At 40.9% G+C, this 21,023-nt stretch overlaps 1 protein-coding gene across 21 annotated transcripts in view; it reads left to right on the forward strand.

The window, feature by feature from the left end:
* The window catches only part of FRMD3 (FERM domain containing 3), a 382,586-nt gene that overhangs the window by 91,133 nt on the left and 270,430 nt on the right, over positions 1–21,023 (forward strand). The window contains exon 1 of one of the 21 annotated variants that reach the window (XM_014830160.3): positions 5,588–6,204. The exons of 15 other annotated variants lie outside the window; for them this stretch is intronic. In XM_014830160.3, coding sequence (XP_014685646.1) covers positions 6,058–6,204 — 147 coding nt within the window. In that variant the 5' untranslated portion in view covers positions 5,588–6,057. Of the gene's footprint in view, positions 1–5,587; positions 6,205–6,737; positions 6,999–21,023 lie in introns of those variants that run through there. 5 more of the 21 variants (XM_014830161.3, XM_070495933.1, XM_070495937.1 and 2 more) reach the window with 5 other exon arrangements.

Genomic DNA, 21,023 nt, shown 5'->3' on the forward strand with positions numbered 1-21,023 from the left:
AACTTTCAATGGAACTAGAGGCTATAATTTACAGCTTCAGAAAATCTTTTTGTCAATATATGCCTGGTCATCGTCATTCCTTGGAATGTTTTAAAATAAATTATGGCAGAGGGTTCTGGGAAGATGGTGGAGGAGGAAGTAGCAGGAATGTCTCTCCCCACCTAGACAATAATTGCTTTAGGAGAATCTGTCTGATGTAACCATACTGGAACTCAGAAGTCTATTGAAGGCTTGCAACTTTGAGGAGAGGCTTGGACAGGAAATTGTAAGTTGTAGTTAATCTCATTTAATTTTGGCTCTTAGTGTAGTAACAGCTACCCATCCTCACCCCTGGGTCCCCTGGCAGAAGGCCTGCACTCATTTCTGGAGCAGCCTACCCACAGCCTGCAGACACTTGAATGGGCAGTAAGGCCCCTGTCTTCCAAATATCAGGGATCTGTGCTCTGATTGCTGATTGATGCTTCTGAGCACAGATGTACAAAGAAAGAAAAGGGTGGCTATTGTTGGTGCACCTCCCTTTATACTTTCAAGCCCCTCCCCCTCTGGCTAAAGTAACTTCCAGAAGATTGAAGTGGCAAGCACCCTTTCTTCCCCCCTCTCTTCATTAAAGATTTGGACTTTCAAAAACAACTGCACATACAGGGAAAATTAGAAAGTGACCATGCATGACCACGGAAAGATGCAGGCTCAGAAAAGACTTTAGAATACGTTAAATTTATACCTCAGGCTGATCCTTTGAACAGACAGCCTACAACAAACAAACAAACAAATTTTAAAAACTAACTGAAACAATAGGTAAAAACAATGAAAAAAAGCAGTCTTCCTGGAGAAGGAGAAGAATGTATTTTTAGAGTTACAACATTATTAGATTCAAATATCCAGTTTTCAACAAAAAAATCACAAGGCATACAAAGAAACAGGAAAGTATGGCCCATTAAAAGGAAAATAATAAATCAACAGAAATCATCTCTGAAGAAGACCTAATGGCAGATCTAGTAGGCAAAGACTTTAAAAAGATTTTTTAAAAAATTGTCTTAAACATGCTCAAAGAACTAAAGGACGATGTGGAGAAAGTCAATAAAACCATATTTAAACAAAATGGAAATACGAATAAAGAGATAGAATCCTAACAACAACAACAGCAAATTCTGGAGCTAAAAAGCACAATAACTAAAACAAAGAATTCTCTAGAGGGGTTTGAAGGAAGAATTGAGCAGGCAGAAGAAATAATCAATGAACTTGAAGATAGGATAATGGAAATTATTGACTCTGAGGAAGGGAAAGTAAAAAGATTGAAGAAAAGTAAACAGAGCCTAAGGGACAGACCTGTAGCACACCATCAAGCAGACCAACATATGCATTCTTGGAATCTCAGAAGGAGAGGAGAGAATGGGGCAGAGAGAACATTTGAATAAACAATGGCTGAATGATTCCTAAATTAGATGAAAGACATGAATATAAACATCCAAGAAGCTGAAATAAAATGAAATCAAAGTGACCCATGTTGAGACACATTATAATCAAACTTTTGAAAGCTAAAGACAAAAAGAGAATCTTTAAAGCAGCAAGAGAGAAGCAACTCATCACATACAAGAAATCCTCAGTAAGATCATGAACAGATTTCTCATCAGAAACTTTGGAGGCCAGAAGACAGTGGGCTGATATATTCAAAGTGATAAAAGAAAAAAAAAATCAACTAAGAATTCTATATGTGGGAAAACTTTGCTTCAAAAGTGGGAGAAATTAAGACATTACCAAATCAACAAAAAGTGAAGGATTTCATTACCACTAGACCTGCCCTGCAAGAAATGCTTACGGGAGTCCTGCAGGGTAACTCAAAGCTGTATGAGGAAATAAAGATCTCAATAAAGGTAAATACATGGACCACTACAAAGCTGGCATTATTGTAACCATGGTTTATAGCTCTACTTTTCCCTTCCACATGCTTTAAGGGACTAATACATTAAAAGAAAACAATCATTCATCTAAAAGCCAGTATTACTACAATTTTAGTTTGTAACTACAAATTTTGGTTTCTACATAATTTAAGAGACTAATTCATTGGAAAATATTATTAGTTTATGGTTTGGAGCACACAATACATAATGATATAATTTTGTGACATCAACAACTAAAAGTGCTGGGAACAGAGCTGAAAAGGAGCAGAGTTTTTGTACACTATTGAAGATAAGCTAGTATAAATTCACATTAAAGTCTTATAACTTTAGGATGTTAAATGTAATCACCATGGACACAACAAAGGAAACAGCTATAGAATATGCACAAAAGAAAATGAGAAAGGAACCTAAACAATTCACAAAATTGTGGAAATTAAACAACAGTCTTAAACAACTAGTGGATCAAGAAGAAATCACAAGGGGAATTAGAAAATACTTCGAGATGAATGAAAATCAAAATATAACTACCAAGGCTAAATTACAAAGAAATAGAAAATCTGATAGACCTATAAATAGTAAGGCTATTGAATCAGTTATCAAAAATCTCCTAAAAAAGAGCCCTGGGTTTGATGGCTTCACTGCTGAATTCTACCAAACATTTAAAGAAAAACTAATACCAATCCTTTTGAAAATTTCCAAAAGACTGAAGGGGAGGGAACACTTCTTAACTCACTCTATAAGGCCAGTATTATCCTGATACCAAAATTAGACAAAAACACTACATGAAAAGACAATTACAGATCAATATCCCTTATGAACATTAAAGCAAAAATCTTAACAAAATGTTAGCAAACTGAACTCAACAGCATGTTAAAAAGAATATACACTATGACCAAGTCAGATTTACTCCTGGAATGCAAGGATGGTTCAAGGATTGATCAATGTAAATCACTATGTTAACAAAATGAAAGAAAAAACCACATGATCATCTCAATGGATGCAAAAAGTGTGTGTGACAAAGTTCAACATCCTTTCATGAGAAATACACTCAACCAACTAGGAATAGAAGGAAATTACCCCAGCATAATAAAAGCCATATATGAAAAACCCACAGTGAACATCATAATCAATGTTGAAATATTGAAAGCTTTTCCACTAGGAGCAGGGACAAGGCAAAGATGCCCACTCTTGCCATTTCTATTCAACTTAGTACTGGAAGTTCTAGCCAGAGAAGTTAGGCAAGGAAAAGAAATAAAGGTGTTTAAATTGGAAAGAAAGATGTAAATTTATCTCTTTTTGCAGATAATATGATTTTATATATTGGACACTCTAAAGATTCCACAAAAAATCCTGTTAGAAATAATAAATGAATTCAGCAAAATAGCAGGATACAAAGTCAACATGCCAAAATCAGTTGCATTTCTATACACAAACAGTGAACAATCTGACATGGAAATTACAAAGACAATTCCATTTACCAAAGCATGGAAAGAAGAAAATACTTAGGAATAACTTAAGGAGGCAAAGGACTTGTACAATGAAAAGAACAAAACATGCTGAAATAAATTAAAGACATAAATAAATGGAAACAACTCCCATGTTTGTGGATTGGAAGAATTAATATCATTAAGCCATCAATATGACCCAAAGTGATTTATAGATTCAATACAGTTCCTATCAGAATCCCAATGATAGTTTTTTCAGAAATAGAAAAACCCATCCTAAACTTCATATAGAATCTTAAGGTACCCTGAATAGCCAAAGCAATCTTGAAAAAGAACAAAACTTGAGGACCCACACTTCCTAATTTCAAAACCTACTGCAAAGCTACACTAATCAAAACAGTGTGGTACTGGCATAAAGATAGACATAAAGACCAATAGAATAGAATGGAGATCCCAGAAATAAACTCTCAGATATGTGGTCAAGTGATTTTTGACAAGAGTGCCAAGACCATCCAATGGGAAAAGGACAGTCTTTTCAACAAATGATGCTGGGAAAACTGGATATCCATATGCAAAGAATGAAGTTGGATCATTACGTAACACTCTATACAAAAATTAACTCAAAATGGATCAAGGACCTAAATGTAAGACCTAAAACAATAAAACTGTTAGAAGAAAACAAAAGTTTATGACATTGATTTGGCAATGATTTCTTGGATATGACACCAAAACCACAGGTAACAAAGGACAAAGTAGGCAAATTAGACTTCATGAAAATTTAAAAATTTTTACATCAAAGACACTATTGAAAAAAGGTGCTATCAACAGAGTAAAAAGGCATCCCACAGAATGTGAGAAAAAATTTGCAAATCATATATCTGATAAGGGATTAATATTCAGAATATAGAGAGAACTACTAAACTTAACAACACGAAAACAAACAACCCAATTCAAAAATGAGCAAAGGACTTGAGTAGACATATCTGCAAAGAAGATATATGAATGGCCAACAAGCTATGAAGAGATGCTCAATATCACTAATCATTAGGGAAATACAAATCAAAAGTACAATGAGATGCTACTTCACACCCATTAGGATGACTAAAAACCAGAAAACAACAAGTTTTGGAGAGAATATGGAAAAATTGGAACCCCCTGTTCACTGTTGGTGGGAATTTAAATGGTCCATTCACTGTGGAAAACAGTATGGTGGTTCCTCAAAAAATTAAAAAGAAAATTACCATATGACCCAGCAATTCCACTACTGAATATATACCCAAGAGAACTGGAAGCAAGGTCTTGAAGAAATATTTGGATACCCATGTTCACAGCAGTTTTATTCACAAGAGCTAAAACGTGGAAGCAATCCAAGTGTCCATCAACATATGAATGGAGAAGTAAAATGTGCTATACATACAATGGAATATTATTCAGCCTTGAAAAGGAAGGAAATTCTGACACACGCAACAACATGGATGAAGCTTGAGGACCTTATGCCAAGTCAAATAAGACAGTCACAAAAAGAAAAATACTGTATCATTTCACTTATATGAGGCACATTGAGTAGCCAAAATCGTAGAAACACAAAGAAGAATGGTGGTTTCCAGGGGCTGGGAAATGAGGGGAAGATGGAGTTACTGTTTAATGTGTATAAAGTTTCACTTTTACAAGATGAAAACAGTTCTGCAGATGGACGATGGTGATGTTTGCGGGCAGGGAATTCCAGAGACCCTAGTACCCAGAGATTGGTCTAAAACAAGACGGGCACATCTGGATTCCTCCGCAAGGGGGAGCAGGAGGAAGGTTCCTAAAGGAGGAGGGGCAGGATAGGGACCCTTTTGCTGGGTCTAAGGTACGTAGGGCTACCAAAGATCACAGGAAGATATTGGGAGACATAAACGAGAAAAATTGCTTAAGGGAGGCTCTGAAATTCTTAGAGGAGGAGACTGATTCCTGGTTAATATTAAATAAAATACAGGCTTAAAAAAACTCCCTATGAGTACCAGAGGTTGTTGTTGCTATTAGCCACATTCCTGGTGTAGCCCTGCCAAGGCCTCGTGTCCCTCTCCGGGGTTCGCCCCTGGTCCAGCAATCCTCTCCCGCAGTGGAATCCTCCCCGCGAGTGTAGGCCAGGATCGCCCTCCACCCCCGCCCTCAGCCAGGTCCCTGGGGCCAAGCCGAGCAGGGCGCTGTCGGACGCATGGGGGAGCCCGGGCAGGGACGAGCGCGACCAGGAGCCAGAGCGATCGCAGCCGGAGAGGGAGGCGGCCGGGCCCAGCCTGACGCAGCGACGCTGGACCAGGCCACGCCGGGCGCCTCGGCCACCAACGCCAGTCGTCCCTCCGCCTTCTCCTCCCGCTGCTCCGCACGCGTGGGAGTGAGGGAGTCGCGCGCCCGCCGGGGGTCACGGGCTCTGGGCGTCCTGGGCAAGGGAGCCCAGGCGGAGGGAGGCGCAGGAGCGCGCGCGACGGGCGGAGGCGGGGAAAGGAGCGGGCGAGGCGGAGGCGAGGGAGGAGGAGGGAGAGCGAGGGAGGGACCCGCCTGCCGCGCCCCGGCTGCCCAGCATGTGTGGCCGCAGGCGCCCGTCGCCGCTGCTGTCCCGTGGCTGAGCCGCTCCGGGTGTCCGGGACGGTGCGTGCGCGAGGTTGTGTGTCCGCGCCGACCAGCGCCGCCCCGGCCCCAAGCCTCCGGCTCGCTCCTCCGGGCCGCGGTGCATGTTCGCCTCCTGCCACTGTGTGCCGAGAGGCAGGAGGACTATGAAAATGATTCACTTTCGGAGCTCCAGCATCAAATCGCTCAGCCAAGAGATGAAATGCACCATCCGGCTGCTGGACGACTCAGAGATCTCCTGTCACATCCAGGTGCGGGCGGCCCGGGGCAATGGAGCCTGGGACGCGCTGGACGCAGGGCAGGATGGGGGGGGCCTCTGCGGGTGGGCGTGTGCTGGCAGGGGCGAGGAACCCACCCTGGCGCCTGCTAGAAAGCCAGATTTCGTTTCCTCCGTCCTCTGAGGCTGGGAGCCCTACCCAGCGATGGGGTCACTGTCCCGGGCAGGCGCCAAGTGCATGTTATCCGCGCCCCGGCCCCTTCTCCCGCGTGCACGCTGCGCGCACTTCTCGGTGCGCCCAGGCTTGGGGCGCGGAGCAGCTGTCTACTGGGGGATTCTAACCCTGCTGTCCCCTACCCCGCCAGGAAATGGGAGCTCTGAGAGCCTGAAGAGGCACCTGCATGTCGCCCACTCTTTCTTTCTCCTTTCCTCCACGTGGAGAAGGCATGCACCAGCCTGAGTTCACTCATTTCTCTCTCAGGCGTCTGGGCTCCGGGACCCGCTCCCGCTCCCTGCCGCCCGGTTCCGGTGGCCTTTTTTTCGCATGGGGCGGCGACGAAGTTTCCTGAGAGTGAGAGAAGCCAGGCAGCTTGGAGCTCCAGCCTTGAGGGATGGCGCGCGCGCTGCGCAGAACTAGAGCTACCTCAGAAGGAATCCTGTGAAATCTATTTCAGAGAAAGGAAAAGGGCTGAGAGGCAGGCAGGGAGGGAGCCCTACGGAACCTGAAGCGCCGCTTGGGCTATTGGTGGACGTTCGCTCTTGTCCAAGCTGGAGCATGGAGAGTTGTTTGGGCGAAGGCAGTTTTGCTGACAGCCCCATCCTTGGGTAGTAAGTGCCTTTGTGCTTGCAGGAGATCTGGTGTGAGCTGTGTGGACGTGTGTGTGCGTGTGTGGACTTTCGGTGCATGTATATGTAGAATGGTGTGTGCCGGCTGCCATGACCCACTCAGCGAGCACAATCTGGAAAGGTCTTGTCAGGGCTCAGCACTGCTAACTTCTGACTCTTAAATCTACTTGCGTTTATCTCTGGGATTTCCTCTTCTCACCTACTCCAAGGCTTGAAGCTCCAGGATTGAGCTGTTTTTTAAATACAGGGCACCCTGCCCTATTCTGGTGAGAAGAGCATAGGGGCTGCCTCTCCCAGTGGCAGGAATCCATCTCTGGGTTGTGTTAACCGAGAATGAGTGAATGAATGAAAGGTCTTTCTTTTTTTTTTTTTGGTGGTAGGAGTTTATAATTTATAATTTATATTTATAATTTATAATTTATAATTTATAAGTTGACAGCTAGACAAGTTTCAAGGCAGGAACTGGTGCCCCATGACCTCCGAGGAAAGTAGGCTCCCACTGAATTTTCTGCAGGATCTTCAATTTCATTCTGAGCTAAATTTAATAATGAAAGGGGGGCCGGCCTGTGGCAGAGTGAAGTTCCACGGCTCCTCTTAGGTGGCCTGGGGTTTCACCGGTTTGGATCCTGGGCTGGGACATGCTACCACTCATCAGGCCATGCTGAGGCAGCGTCCCACATAGCATAACTAGGGGTACTCACAACTAGAATATACAACTGTGTACTGGGGTCAGGGTGCGGCTTTGGGGAGAAGAAGAAGAAGGAACAAAAGAAGAAGATTGGCAACAGACGTTAGCTCAGATGCCAATCTTTAAAAAAAAAAAAAGGGATTAGCAACATGGGCAGTTTTCCTGCTGCCATAGGGTTGCACACAAACGTTTGTTGTGTACTGTCCAGTGATCCAGAGAGAGTGGTTTGTGCCCTTTGCTTTAAGTCCTAAAGTGCATGTACAAGTCCTTTAATCCATCCTGAATATGGCGATAATGAGGGGCAAGAGCAGGCAGTGGGCTGTGGAGTTCTCCTCTGCTCTCTCAGCCCTCTGTCTGCCCCATCCTGGCCCACTTGGAGTGGGTATCACTGTGTTGTTTCCCCTTTTAGGGATAAAGTCATCCCCAAAGAACATGTATTTATTGTCTGGTGTTCTGGGAAACAGTAAGTTGTCTCAGTCCAATAACAGTTTGGAAAGTTGGAGTTTGTATTGGCCCAACTGATGCCAAAGAGGTTAAAATGCTGTGTTCCAAAATGTTGATTTGGGTATTGCTGACAAAAAATAAAATGTTTCATTTTGTGGCACATCTTTTTCTGCCCCTTCTACCCCTAAATGAAAATTATCATTCAACCAATTAAATGAATTAAAAGGTTTTTGTTTTGATAATTTTGGACCTTGTACCTTCCTAGAGTGTTCCATACCCAAGAATTGAGATTGCACTTCTTGGTGTAAGGTCACAAAAATCTTTCCAATCATTTAGAGTGAGAACAAAATGATTTTTTTAAAAAAAGAACCTTTTGGAGTCACCAGTCCATGCCCTGGGGAATCCATCTGTCTTTCCTTCCTTCCTTGCGTTTTTCTTCCATTCCAGGGAATCAGAAAGTTAAAGGGGAATATGGACTGTCACACAGTGTCACACACCTCTTCCCTTTATAAACTGCACACAATGTGGGTTATGGATTTTTTTTAAAAAAAACAACAGCTTTTAAATATTATTTTTCCAAATTATATAATTGTGGTTGTATTTTGGCAAAGAAGACTCCCCATCAAACAACCTAATGGCCAGTCTCAGCAGCCTGATAGCTATTCCCAGTAGGAGATGCCAAAAGTCACTTGCTCTGTCTTTTTTCACAGAGTCTAGGATGCTGTCCCGTCATGTCATTTGCCTATGGATGTTTACGTAGAGTGGAAGAGGAATTCAAATGGACAGAGAGCAGAGCAGAGTCTAGGGCACCAGACAGAGCCCTGGGGAAGGGAAGGAGTTGCTGGAAGCTCCCCACTGGGCTTTTCTGATTGAACCAACTCTGAGTCTGGAGACTGTAGAAGGACATGGCTTAGCTCTAACCTCTTTCATTCAGTCTTGCTCTTTCAAGTAGAGTGGAGTCCTGGCCATGTTTCCCATCTGTCCACTTTTTCAGATGCCAGCATGGTATTCACAAGTCCTTCTAATGAACTTGCTATTTTTATTCCTGACTTTTATTGAGTAAAATGTAGACTTTTCACATTATTCATTCTTTAGCAAAGCCTGGTACACATGGTTGATATCGTTGGAATTGGCTGTGAATTTGGATCTGGATTTGAATAGAAATCCTAGCATAGTCTTAGCACATAGTAGGCACTCAGTAAATATTTATAGATATAGATTAATTTTCTTTCTAGACTATTAAATCCATGAGCTTAGCAACATTTTGTTATTGTAATTGTTCATCAAGGATTCCCCAATACCTAGATTAGTACCTGGCATGTAGTATGTGTTTAGTAAACACTTTCCGAATGAATGAGTGCCCAACTTTTAGGCTAGCTCATTACCGAGCAATATGAGGGGAGCATGACAACATTAGATTGGGAATCAGAAGATGTGTGGTTTAGTTATGTTACCAACCAGTTGTGTGACATTGAGTGAGTCATTTGACATTTGGAGTCAGTGTTTCTTCTTTTGTAAAATAAAGGAATTGGGTAGATGGATGGCTTCAGTTTAAAAACTTTGTAGTTTATTTATTACCTAGAACCAATTACATTTGAGTAAAATGTTGCTATTGACAGAGTAGTTTATACATATTATCTCATGTGATTTTCATAACTCTCCTGCATTACCTCCATTTTATTGATGTTACTGTGTCACTGAGTGTTATCCCAATCTTATCAATTGGAAAATGAGGTTTAGAGAGATGAAGCAATTTGGTTCACCTAGGAAGTAAGTGAACCAGAACCCAGTCATTTGACTCAAAGTCCAGAGCCCTGTCTTCTCTGGAGCACTGCCTCTTGAGACTTGAGAGTTAGGATACTTTTGGCTGCAAGTAAGACAGCAGCCCAGCTAAAGTGGCTTGAATAGTAAAGACACGTATTATCTTACCTAAGGAGAAGTCCAGAGGTAGGGCAGCTTCAGTGTTGTCCAGCAGCTCTGCACGGGCCCAGGCACTTTCCACCTTTCCACTCTGCCATCCTCAGCACACCAGCTATGTCACTATAGTTGTCATGATTATAAGGTGGCTGCAGTAATTCTAGATGTCAGTAGGCACTACCACATCCACCATATAAAATGTGGCATTTCCTCATGCATTTCTTTTAACCATGGAAAAACACCTTTTCTAGAGGCCCTCATAAATCTTCTTATCAGATCCTATTGGCCAGGATTGGGTCATTTACCCATGCCCTAGCTGCAGAAGTATCTAGGATGCTGTGTGTCTGATGTGTTCACTATTCACTCTCTATAATGGGAGATGGACCTTGCCATTATGGGGGGAATGAGAAGTGTGTGTGTGTGTGTGTGTGTGTCTGTGTCTGTGGTAGGGGGCGGGGATGGCTGTTGGCTGAGCAAGCAGTAGTATCTGTCAGAATAGGTCAAATTGACTTACACTTATTGTTACAATAAAACTGTCAGGAGAGTTTAGTAAGAAGTTGCATAAACTCTGGCTTATTTCAGGCAATCTTTGTATGATCAAATTCCAGAACAAGAAAAATTGTTGGATAATTCTTCATAGTTTATGTGTTAAATATCAGCTCAGTCCTTACTGAACGGGTAGGTTCTGGGCGGCTACAAGCCATCTCGTATAGAGCAGGCACCTCCACTCTTGTTGCAGTGGCAGTATGGAAAAGTGGCTGCAAGCTTGTGTTCTGAAGCAGTACTCTCTGGGGTTTGAACCATGGCTCTGCCGTTGACCAGCCAAGTGATTTGGGGCAGGTCACTTTACCTCTTTGTGTCTCAATTTCTTCATCTGTAAAGTGGGGATGATAATTGCACAGACATTATGGGCTTGTTGTAAGGATTAAAGGTGCAATATATGTCAAGTGCTTAGTCCCTGGCCCACAGTAAGAGCTGAAAAAATATTGACTGTTATCTTAATATTATGTGAAGGTGTGTTAGAGGTAATCCTAAGTAGCAGGAAGACTTTGACTTAGAACCTAATGTTTTTAAGCCCAAACTCCATCACTTTCTGATTGAGCAAGACCTCAGGCAAGTCACTGGGACTCTGTCTTTCATCTGTAAAATGGGCCCAATAATTCCTCAACTGGGTCCTCCGCTGGATTGTTGAGACGATGTGTGTAAAAGCATGTTGTGACTGTCAAAACATCACCCAAATGTAGAATACTATTCTAATCAATTTAGTTAAAAAAAAAAAAAAGGGAGTAGTTACTGCTCCCTGAGTTTCTTATCTTTTGGAACAGGAATTGGTCACATGTGTGCTAAATGTCAGGCCCCCGTGATTATCCTGCTGTGAAATCCAAGCCAGGTCCAGCAGACAGCCACACCTTTTCTGCTAGAAGGACAATCCCACACTTTTCTCTATCAAACTCATCTAGAATGTCATTCAGAGTCCACTGAAAATCAGACACAAAAGGAATAGAAGGGAGAGACAGTTTTTTAAATACTGTGTCCCAGCTCTGACATTTTTAGCCTTAGATTACCCGGGCCAGCTCTTTATATTAAATATATTCTGAAAAACAAGTGATGTTATTTCAATGGTGTGCTAAGATCTTATCTCTTGATGTCCTCAAAGCAATGGTAGAGTGTATTGACTGTGAGGAAAATGCAGTACTCTTAGCTCCACATCGGTTGGACAGTATATCAGCTGGATGCTTTAACTCATTTAGCAAACTCTAATTCAAACTGACTTTAACATTAAGGACATTTACTGGCTCATATATCCGGAAGTCCTGAGTTAAGGACTTAATTCAAGGACCGTCCTGCCATTTGTGATGGCTTTATCCTAGGACGGGTGTTAAAATGGTTGTGGTAGTTCCAGTTCTCACATTTTCATAGGGTCCCCTCCAGAGGAAGAGAGAAACCACGTCCAACTGAGCATTCCAAGCAGAAGTCCTACAGTCACTCTGATCAGACCTCCTAGGCCACATTCCCAACCCTGAACCGGTGACTGCAATCAGTGGAAGAGAATGTACCGATTAGCTTAAGGTGACCAGAGCCTGACCCTAGGACTCAGGGTGGGACCAACTTCCCTCCTGATGGTGGTCTGCATGGGGGAGGAGTCAATACCTAAAATCAAGGCTCTCTTTGGAAGGAAGAGAGGGGGAAAGAGGAAATGATATTAGGAAGATAACCCCCAATCCTAGCCAAATGCTTTGTCTGGGTCAGTGGTTCTCAAAGTGTGTTCTGGGGACCTCTGGAAGTCCCTTTTTAGGGGGTCTGTGAGGCTCAAAATATTTTCAAAATAATACAAAGATGTTGTTTGCCTTTATTAGGTAACAGTTTTATTGAGATTGTCAACTTAAAAGAAATTTGTTCTATAATTTTATTTCAAAATGAGTTTATTTAGGAATAATAAAAAGAATTACAATTTGGGAAGTGCATGCTATGGCAAACCACAGGCAAAAAGAAAGAAGGGGAGCTGCTTTTACAGAGAAAAAGAGGAGTAGGGAGGAGCTGTTCTAAAGGAAAGTTCATTAGGGGAAAGTAACAGTTCCATGTGGCAACGCCTTCTCATTGGCTGAGGTGCAGCGTTTCTCATTACCTGGGCGGTTGCAGTGGGGAGAGAAATCTTCCTTCAATAGTGAAGTAGTTTTACTTCCTGTCCAAGATGGTAAGCCTCAGTCTCTTCCTGGTTGGTGTAATTGATGGTGTATGATAGGGCGTGAGAGCTCCCCCTACAGGCCTTCCCGACTCAAGTTTAGTTAAGATTTCTTTTATTAATTTTCACGAGATATGGTTCACATACCATAAAATTCACCCACTTAAAGTGCATAATTTTAATATATTAACAGAACTGTGCAATCATCACCGCAATCAATTTTAGAACATTTTTATTATCCCCAAAAGAAACCCTTTAGCAGTCATACCTTTTTTCCCCCTAAACCTCCCAGCTCTAGATAATTACTAATCTACTTTCTGTCTCTATAGATTTCTGTCTTTATAGATTGTAGACATTTGATAAAAATGTAATCATACAGTATGTGGACTTTTGTGTCTGGCTTCTTTCACTTAGCATAATATTTTCAAATTTATCCATGTTGTAGCATATATTGGTATTTCTTTCCTTTTTATTGCTGAAAAAAATTTTGTTGTATGGATATATCACATGTTATCACTTCATCGGTTGATGACAATTTTGGTTGTTTCCACTAATGTTGCAGTGAACATTCTTGTAAAAGTTGCCGTATAGACACATGTTTCATTTCTCTTGGGTATACGCCTAGGTCATATGGTAACTCTATGTTTAATCTTCTGAAGAACTGCCAAACTGTGTTCCCAAGTGGCTGCCCAATTTACATTCCCACCAGCAGTGTATAAGGGTTTCAGTTTCTCTGCATCCTTGCCGTCACTTCATCTGTCTGTTTCATTATAACTGTCTTAGTGGGTGTGAAGTGGTATCTCATTGTAGTTTTGACTTACGTTTCCTTGATGTTGAACATCTTTTCAAGTGCTTCTTGGCCATTTGTATATCTTCTTTGCAGAACTGTCTATTTGGATCTTTTGCCCATTTTGAAATTGGATTGTCTTTTTACTATTGTCATGTAAGAGTTCTTTATATATTCTGGACACCAACCCCTTATACAAGAAATGATTTGCAAATTTTTTTCCCATTTTGTGGGCTGTATTTTTACTTTCTTGATGGTGTCAAAAATTTTTAAATTTTGAAGAAATCCAATTTGTCTATTTATTCTTTTGTTGGTTGTATTTTTGATGTCATAGCTAAGAAACTATTACCTAATCCAAAGTCATGAAGTCTTACGCCTTTGTTTACTTCTAACAGTTTTATAGTTTTAGCTCTGACATTTAGGTCTTTGATTCATTATTATATTAATATATAATTGGCATACCATAAAATTCACCATTTTAAAGTGTACAGTTAGTGGATTTTTGTATATTCATGAGGCTGTACAACCATCACCACTAATTCCAGAATGTTTTCATCATCCCCCAAATAACCCTGTGCTCATTAACAGTCTAAGAGGGTTCTGGTACCAATTCCACTGTATGAGGGGGTTTCCCCACACATCCAACAATTCTCTGACACCAGCTACACCTACACTTCAACTCAATTCTGACACTGTCTACCTGGAAATAGCATGAGAACCCACAGGTTAAGGGCTCAGTCCCACAAGACTCTTCCCCGTTCAGATGCCAGTCTCAAGTCCAGGTTGTTACCTGGGCTTCTGACCCACTGGCTAAAGATCTTAGGTTCCCATGACCTCCTGCATGGGTTCAATTAATTTGCTAGAGTGCCTCACAGAATTCAGAGAAACATTCTACTTACTAGATTACCAGTTTGTTATAAAAGGATATAACTCATGAAAAGCCAGATGGAAGAGCTGCATAGGGCAAGGTATGGGGAAAGGGCTCAGAGTTTCCATGCCCCCTCCGAGGGTGCCACTGTCCCTAAATGTCCACGTGTTCACCAACCAGGAAGCTCTTTGAAACACATCCTTTTGGGTTTTGGCAGAGGCTTCATTACGTAGTCATGATTGATTAAATCATTAACCACTGGTTATTGAACTCAATCTCCGCCCTCTCTCCTCCCCCCCCAAGGTCAGGAGGGTGGGACTGAAAGTTCCAACCCTCTAATCACAGGGGTTGCTTTTCCTGGTAACCAGCTCCCGTCTTTAGGTGATTTCCCAAAGTCACCTTATTAACATAACATAAGACACCTTTATTGTTCTCACCTCTTAGGAAATTCCAAGAGTTTTAGGAGCTCTGTGCCAGAAACTGGAAGGAAGACCAAATATGTATTTCTTATTATAAGTCACAATATCACACAGCCACTCCCCATCTTGGATCCACTTTGAGTTAATTTTTCTTTAGGGTGTAAAGTAAGGGTTCAACTTTATTGTCTTACATGTGGATATCCAGTTGTCCCAGAGCCATTTCTTGAAAAAACTGTTTTTTCTCCATTGAATTGTCATGCCACCCTTGTTGAAATGTTTGCCTTTCTGCTCTCGTTCTCTCAAAAGTGTACAGTGGAGTTTTCCAGAGGCTGTGAGATAGGTGATATGGCAATACATTAAATAAAGAAACTGATGTGAGTATCCAGCTGTATTCTCTTGAGCCAGACATAAAAGATATTTGCAAAAATGTAAAACAATGCTACTTTTCTTACTAAATTAGTTATTATTTTTAAGTCAAAGTTATTTTTCATAAAAATATGTAATTTATGTTAATGTGCAGTAATTTATTATGTTTATTTGACTCAAAAATTGAATATTTAAAAAACTTCTCAGCAGATATTGATATATGCAACACAAATAAAAGTTCCATAGATCCTCAATAGTGTAAAGGAATTTTGAGGACAACAAGCTCAAGAATTGCTGGTTTTGGTGACGGTCAATTTACTAAAATTCCTGAAAAATTAAAAAAAACGACAAACAGATAAAACAAAATAGAACTCTCATGCATCTTGGATCTCCAAGATTGCAAGTTACAGCTACTTGAAATGGTGTTAGTTAAATAAAAACACCCAATATATACATGGAAAATGTGTATATGTGTATTTGGAATTCTTAGTAGTAACTGTATACCTGGATGTGTGTTTGTGTGTGTCACAATGTTAAGAGTAAGGACAGAGCTAGTCTCTGGTGTAGTAAGCATTTCCCAATTGTACTTGCTCTCCAGCTGAATCTAGATTTTTCAACTCTAATAATTAGATGAAGCCATGTCATACTTTGAGACTCATCTTTTGATTATGGAAAATGTACAGCAACAGTGCATTAATTGTGTGAAATGTGAACCACTTGAATGAGGTCTGTTAGTAACAAATTCTTATTACTACTTTTTGGAAGTAACATTTTGGGAAAACTTAAAAACATTACAGGAATGGAAATATCAGAATTTGTCCCATGGAGAATCTAATATGAGATTCACATGTGCGTGATAGGCATTCTGTAGAGAGAGCAGTGTGCTTCTAGTTCCCACTTGGTGTGAAGAGGGATTCAAGTTACTCCTCCTGTGAAGTATCAGAGAGCCAGATGGGGAGTCTAGAGATGGAGAAAAATGGGATTATGATCAGGAGCCATTCGGACAGGTTTTGCTGTTCAAACTAAAGTTTGAACTCGATTCAAACTAAAAGGAGTTGGTCTTTAGCTCTGAGAGGGATGTGTAAGTGCTTATCGGCCTTCGAACATGATCAGATGTTCATGTGGATCTTCTGTGCTCTTGTTAAAATGCAGATTCTGATTCAGGAGGTCTTGAGAAGGGCCCTGAAATTTGGAATTTCTGACAAGCTTCCAGGGGATGCTGATGCAGCTGGTCTGTGGACCACACTTGGAATAGTAAGGTGTTAGTGAAATTTATCTGTCTCATAATAATATTCTTAATTTCCTTGAATGTGAGGACTTTTTGGCCCTTATCTGCCTTGATAATGCCTCATCCAGCACATTTCCCTTGGTAGATATTCAATGAATGTTTGAGTGAGTGAGTCAATAAAGAAATCCATCCTGTGTCTATCATAGATAGACTGGAGTGCTGATTAGATACTGATGATGGGGATGGAGTGTTTCCTTTTAACCCCCTACCCCATCCCCGCTGGTGAAATCAAGAGATTATTTTTTAAACAGGATTTCATATGATGGCCAATCTGATGAAATGTTGAAGGTCCCTGAGAGCACATGGTGGCCCAGAGTTAATGATTGACTTCTTGTCCCTCTAGGCCACACTTCCCAATCTTGCTTTCCTGTATCCTGGACTCTTGGTGCCATTGCAGAGCAACTCTAGCAACTTCTCAGCACAAACAAATCATTGTGTATGAGCCAGCAGTGTCTGGAAGCTCCCAAAGGCACAGGAGGCCCAGCTATTCTTACTTGCAGAAGTGACCCCAAGGGACAGTGACCCCAGAGGACAGTGAAAAATGCATTCAAGGTGTAACATAAGCTCTGGAGCTGTTTGCTATGGTGACTTTCCCTGAAAGTGCAAGAGGGAAATGAGTGGATCACTTTAGAAAAAAAGGAAGCTCGTTAAGAGGAAGAACATTTATATAGATCAAGCAATTATGTTTTTCAAAAGTGAATTAGTAAAGTTTTTTGAAAGAACATGAATCTTATTTGATAAATATTTTAAAAATATCTTCTATATGCCAAACACAGAGCTGAGAATGAGAGATAAAAAAAAAAATCATCCATCAAGAGGCTCACAGTCAGTTGAAGGAAGAGAGACAAGATAGTGACACAAGGACAAAATGACAGATATAGGGACAGGTCTATGCAGGGGGAGGACTAAGAGGAGGAGTCTGTAGCAGACTGGGGCATCAGGAGTATCTCTTGTAGAGATGACTTTTGATTAACAATGAAAGGACAAGTGGAAGCTAGCTCTCTGAAGATGGGGAAAAAGGCTTTCCATGCAAGGTGATCATTTGCTTGGTACAAAACCCTGGGCATGAAAGAGTGTGATTGGGCGTGGAAATGAAGGAAGGGAGAATTGGTTTGGTTTCAGTGACAGGAGTAATGGCGATGCCACTCCAGGTGTGACAGGACTGGCCACACAATTTTGGGGGCCCAGTGCAAAATGAAAATATGGGGCTCCTTGTTAAAAAATTATTAAGAATTTCAAGATCACAACAGCATACCATTATACCAAGTGTGGGGCCCTTCTAAACACAGTGCCTGTGCAAATGCACAGGTCACACGCCCGTGAAGTTGGCCCTGAGCAGCTAGAGTAAAGGAGAAGCAGCTTGGGGAGGAGGTGATGAGTTCCATTTGGGCATTCACTTCAAGGTGCCTCAAGGGTATCTGAGTGGAGAATTCCCAGCAGACGGTTGGAAGTAAGGAATGAAAGTCAGCAGAGGGGTCTGGTATGGAGACACAGATAAGGGAGACCTTAGTGTTCATGAACATGGAGGTCGAAACCATGTGGTTTCTGTTTGAGGCATCCTTGTAGATCAAACCATTGGATTATGAGCTCTGGAATTGTTTCCTAGAGTACTTGATCATTTTTCCTTTGTTTGGCAACTGCAGCCAGAACAAGGGCATCTCCATGTTCTTCCACAAACAAGGCAGCCAAATAGAGTTATCAGTGGAAAAGCATTTTCCTGCTCTTAATCCTCATTTCCCAGCTAGGACCAGCAAATGAAAAAGTCCTCTCTCAGCTTTAAGGTTCTGAGTTACAAGCATAGGATTTTCACTCTAGGAAACTTGATCTTTGAGACAGTATCATGAACATTAACTAGATGAAACATTCTCTCAATGTGGCACCAAATTAAACATGTTGTATGAGGAACAGCTTTGCAAGTTAAGCTGTAGTAATTTATCCTTTATTTAATATTATCTATATCCCAGATATCTTCTATGGCAAATTTTGTTTTCTACTTGGTTTCCAAGGGGTTATTGTGAATATTAATAAAAATAAATTCCAGTTCTGTAAAATTGCTCAAAGAAATAATCTAATATTAATAACATAATGACCTGGATCTTAGATGCACAATAGAGTTTTGTCTGAATATATCTATGTACTATGCTAAGGTTTGAAATATGATGATTCTGTAGCAGTGGAAAGCAATTAGCATGTTAACAGATCAGCATTTGTTTTATTATCTGTCACCTCAGAAGCATAATTTGTTGCTTTAAGGCACTAGGCCTTGGTGGTAAATGTTGGTCTGGAAAGGACTAACTGAACCAGGGTCTTCACACACAAACTGTGAAAATTCAAACAATTATCATTTACTAGTGGATTGATAATAAAGTCTTAAAAAATCAGTAGTAATTAGCCTTATTAATAGAAGAGAGGACCAAAACTTAATTAATAAGTTGGCTAATAGTTCTTCCTTGATGTTACTAGCTGATGTTATTTTTGGGGCTCTTCTGTACACATATTACTGCTTACTGTTCTGAAAATAATGTGGTCTGTATCTGCATGTAGGTGTCGTCTACAGTGTTACAGTGCTGTTGGGTATTTATTGGTTCTGTGATTAACAGCATCCTTTCTCTCCACTCATAGGCCTCTTGATATCCTTGAGTCTTATGTAAATAATATGCATTAGCTAGTAGACTACATTGAGATCCAGAGATGGTATGTGATTTGCCTAAGGTTGCATATTTAGCAAAGTTAGGATGAGATATGGATGGAGTTTCAGGTTTGCTCCTACTGTATTAAATATTACCATCATTTTGGTTTTGAATCTTCCTTGGTAGTCTAAATGATGTAGTTGTTTTCCACTGACAACTTTTTTAATCATATAAGAGAAAAATCGTACACTGACCACATTTCTGGGGCAAGCAAGCATCTTGATATCTTAGACCTGTCATCTAAGGACAGAGTTTTAGTTCTTCTCTACTTTCTTTTAGTCAATATGTGGCTCAGTGTATATCAAAATGAAAATTGCAATCAACTTATCATGTATTCATGAATATTTTGCAATCTAATGTAACTAGGTAATTGAAAGATATCCTCCCTTTCCCTTTACATGTTTGGCGTGGTTCAGACATTGTTTGTAGTTTGAAATTTCAAATTAACTTCCAAGAAATTGCAAAAAAAAAAAAAAAGAAAAAGCAATGAAGGATGATGTCAATAGAATTTTCTATCTATCCTCTATGGTAGTTTACCTTACAGTTTTGAGGTTGACTCTGGAAGTGGAAATCTTAGCAATCCTAGACCATAGTATTTGGAGGACTTCTAGAAAAATATGAACACGAAGTGTTCATTGGTGAGGCACTAGCTATATCCTTGTCAGGCTTTCTTTGTTTTGAAGGCCTATGTAGTAGAGCAATAAAATTGCTAGAGTCAGGGATGGAAAAAATACTTCATACCACCTGGAACCTTGTCAAGGATAACCTCACTTCTAGTGTGCCCAAACCTCAAGGGAGATGTATTTCTGCTGAGGAGCATCATGGCATGGGGGCACCTTGAAGGACACCTTTTGTCCCCAGGTTTGGAGACATAGCTTCTCTACCAGGTGTAGATGGCACCTTGTTGGTTAAGTGCTGATTAAGAGGAAAAAAAGGAGGAAAAGTGGTACAGTCATTCAAGGGCAACACCAAGTCTGAGTTTGCAGTGCCAGCAGCGGTGTGGAAATTTGAGAATAGAAAATTAGAAGAACAAAGCAGATTTTAATCATGTGCCACAGAGAAGAAGGTGGTTCAGGTTTATCTCCAAATTGTACCTTCATTAGAGAAAGGGAGGCTTTTAATGCTATTATCCAATATTTACTGTTTAAGATTTCTTTCTTCCTTTCCACCAGTCTTTCTTTAGACCACTCATTGGGTGGCAAATGCCAGCCTTTTTTCCCTCAATGTATTGAGCAGTTAGTAAATATAAAACATTTTCTTGGTGTTACTGGAAATGGAGGGAGGGAGAAAGAAAGAGAGAGAGATTTATTTTGAGATTCAAGATCTTTACCCTTTAGGAGATTTCAGTCTGAAGACAAAATTGAAGATTAAGAATTTTTCCCCTCCCATCTTTCTATACATCTATCTGTCCACTCATCCGTCCATTCATCTATCAATACACCCACCCTCTCCTCTACTCATCCATCCATCCACCTGTCCATCCATCCAGCTGTCCATCCATCCATCCATCCAACAGACATTTATGGAGCACCTCTGTTAAGGACTGGTCTGGGTACCAAGATACAAAGATAAATGAGTGTGATCCTTTCCAGTTTAGTAGAGAAGACAGGCACATAAACAGATTCAAGGTTGCACCACTATGATAGAAAAACACCAAGACATTATTGGAGCAGATGGAGGAGCCAACAGTACAGCTGAGGGGTAGCTCGGAGGAAGATGTCACCCCCCCTTTATCTTTAGTCACTACGAAGCCACTACTCCTCAAAAGGATATTCTCTGAAATGGATCACTGATATTTTCTCATTCATACTGAAGTGTGGATAAGGGCATCTTTAAGAACTTTTCCCTTCTTCTTGA

The sequence above is a fragment of the Equus asinus genome, chromosome 23 (assembly GCF_041296235.1).
Source record: "Equus asinus isolate D_3611 breed Donkey chromosome 23, EquAss-T2T_v2, whole genome shotgun sequence".
Classification (NCBI taxonomy): Eukaryota; Metazoa; Chordata; class Mammalia; order Perissodactyla; family Equidae; genus Equus; species Equus asinus.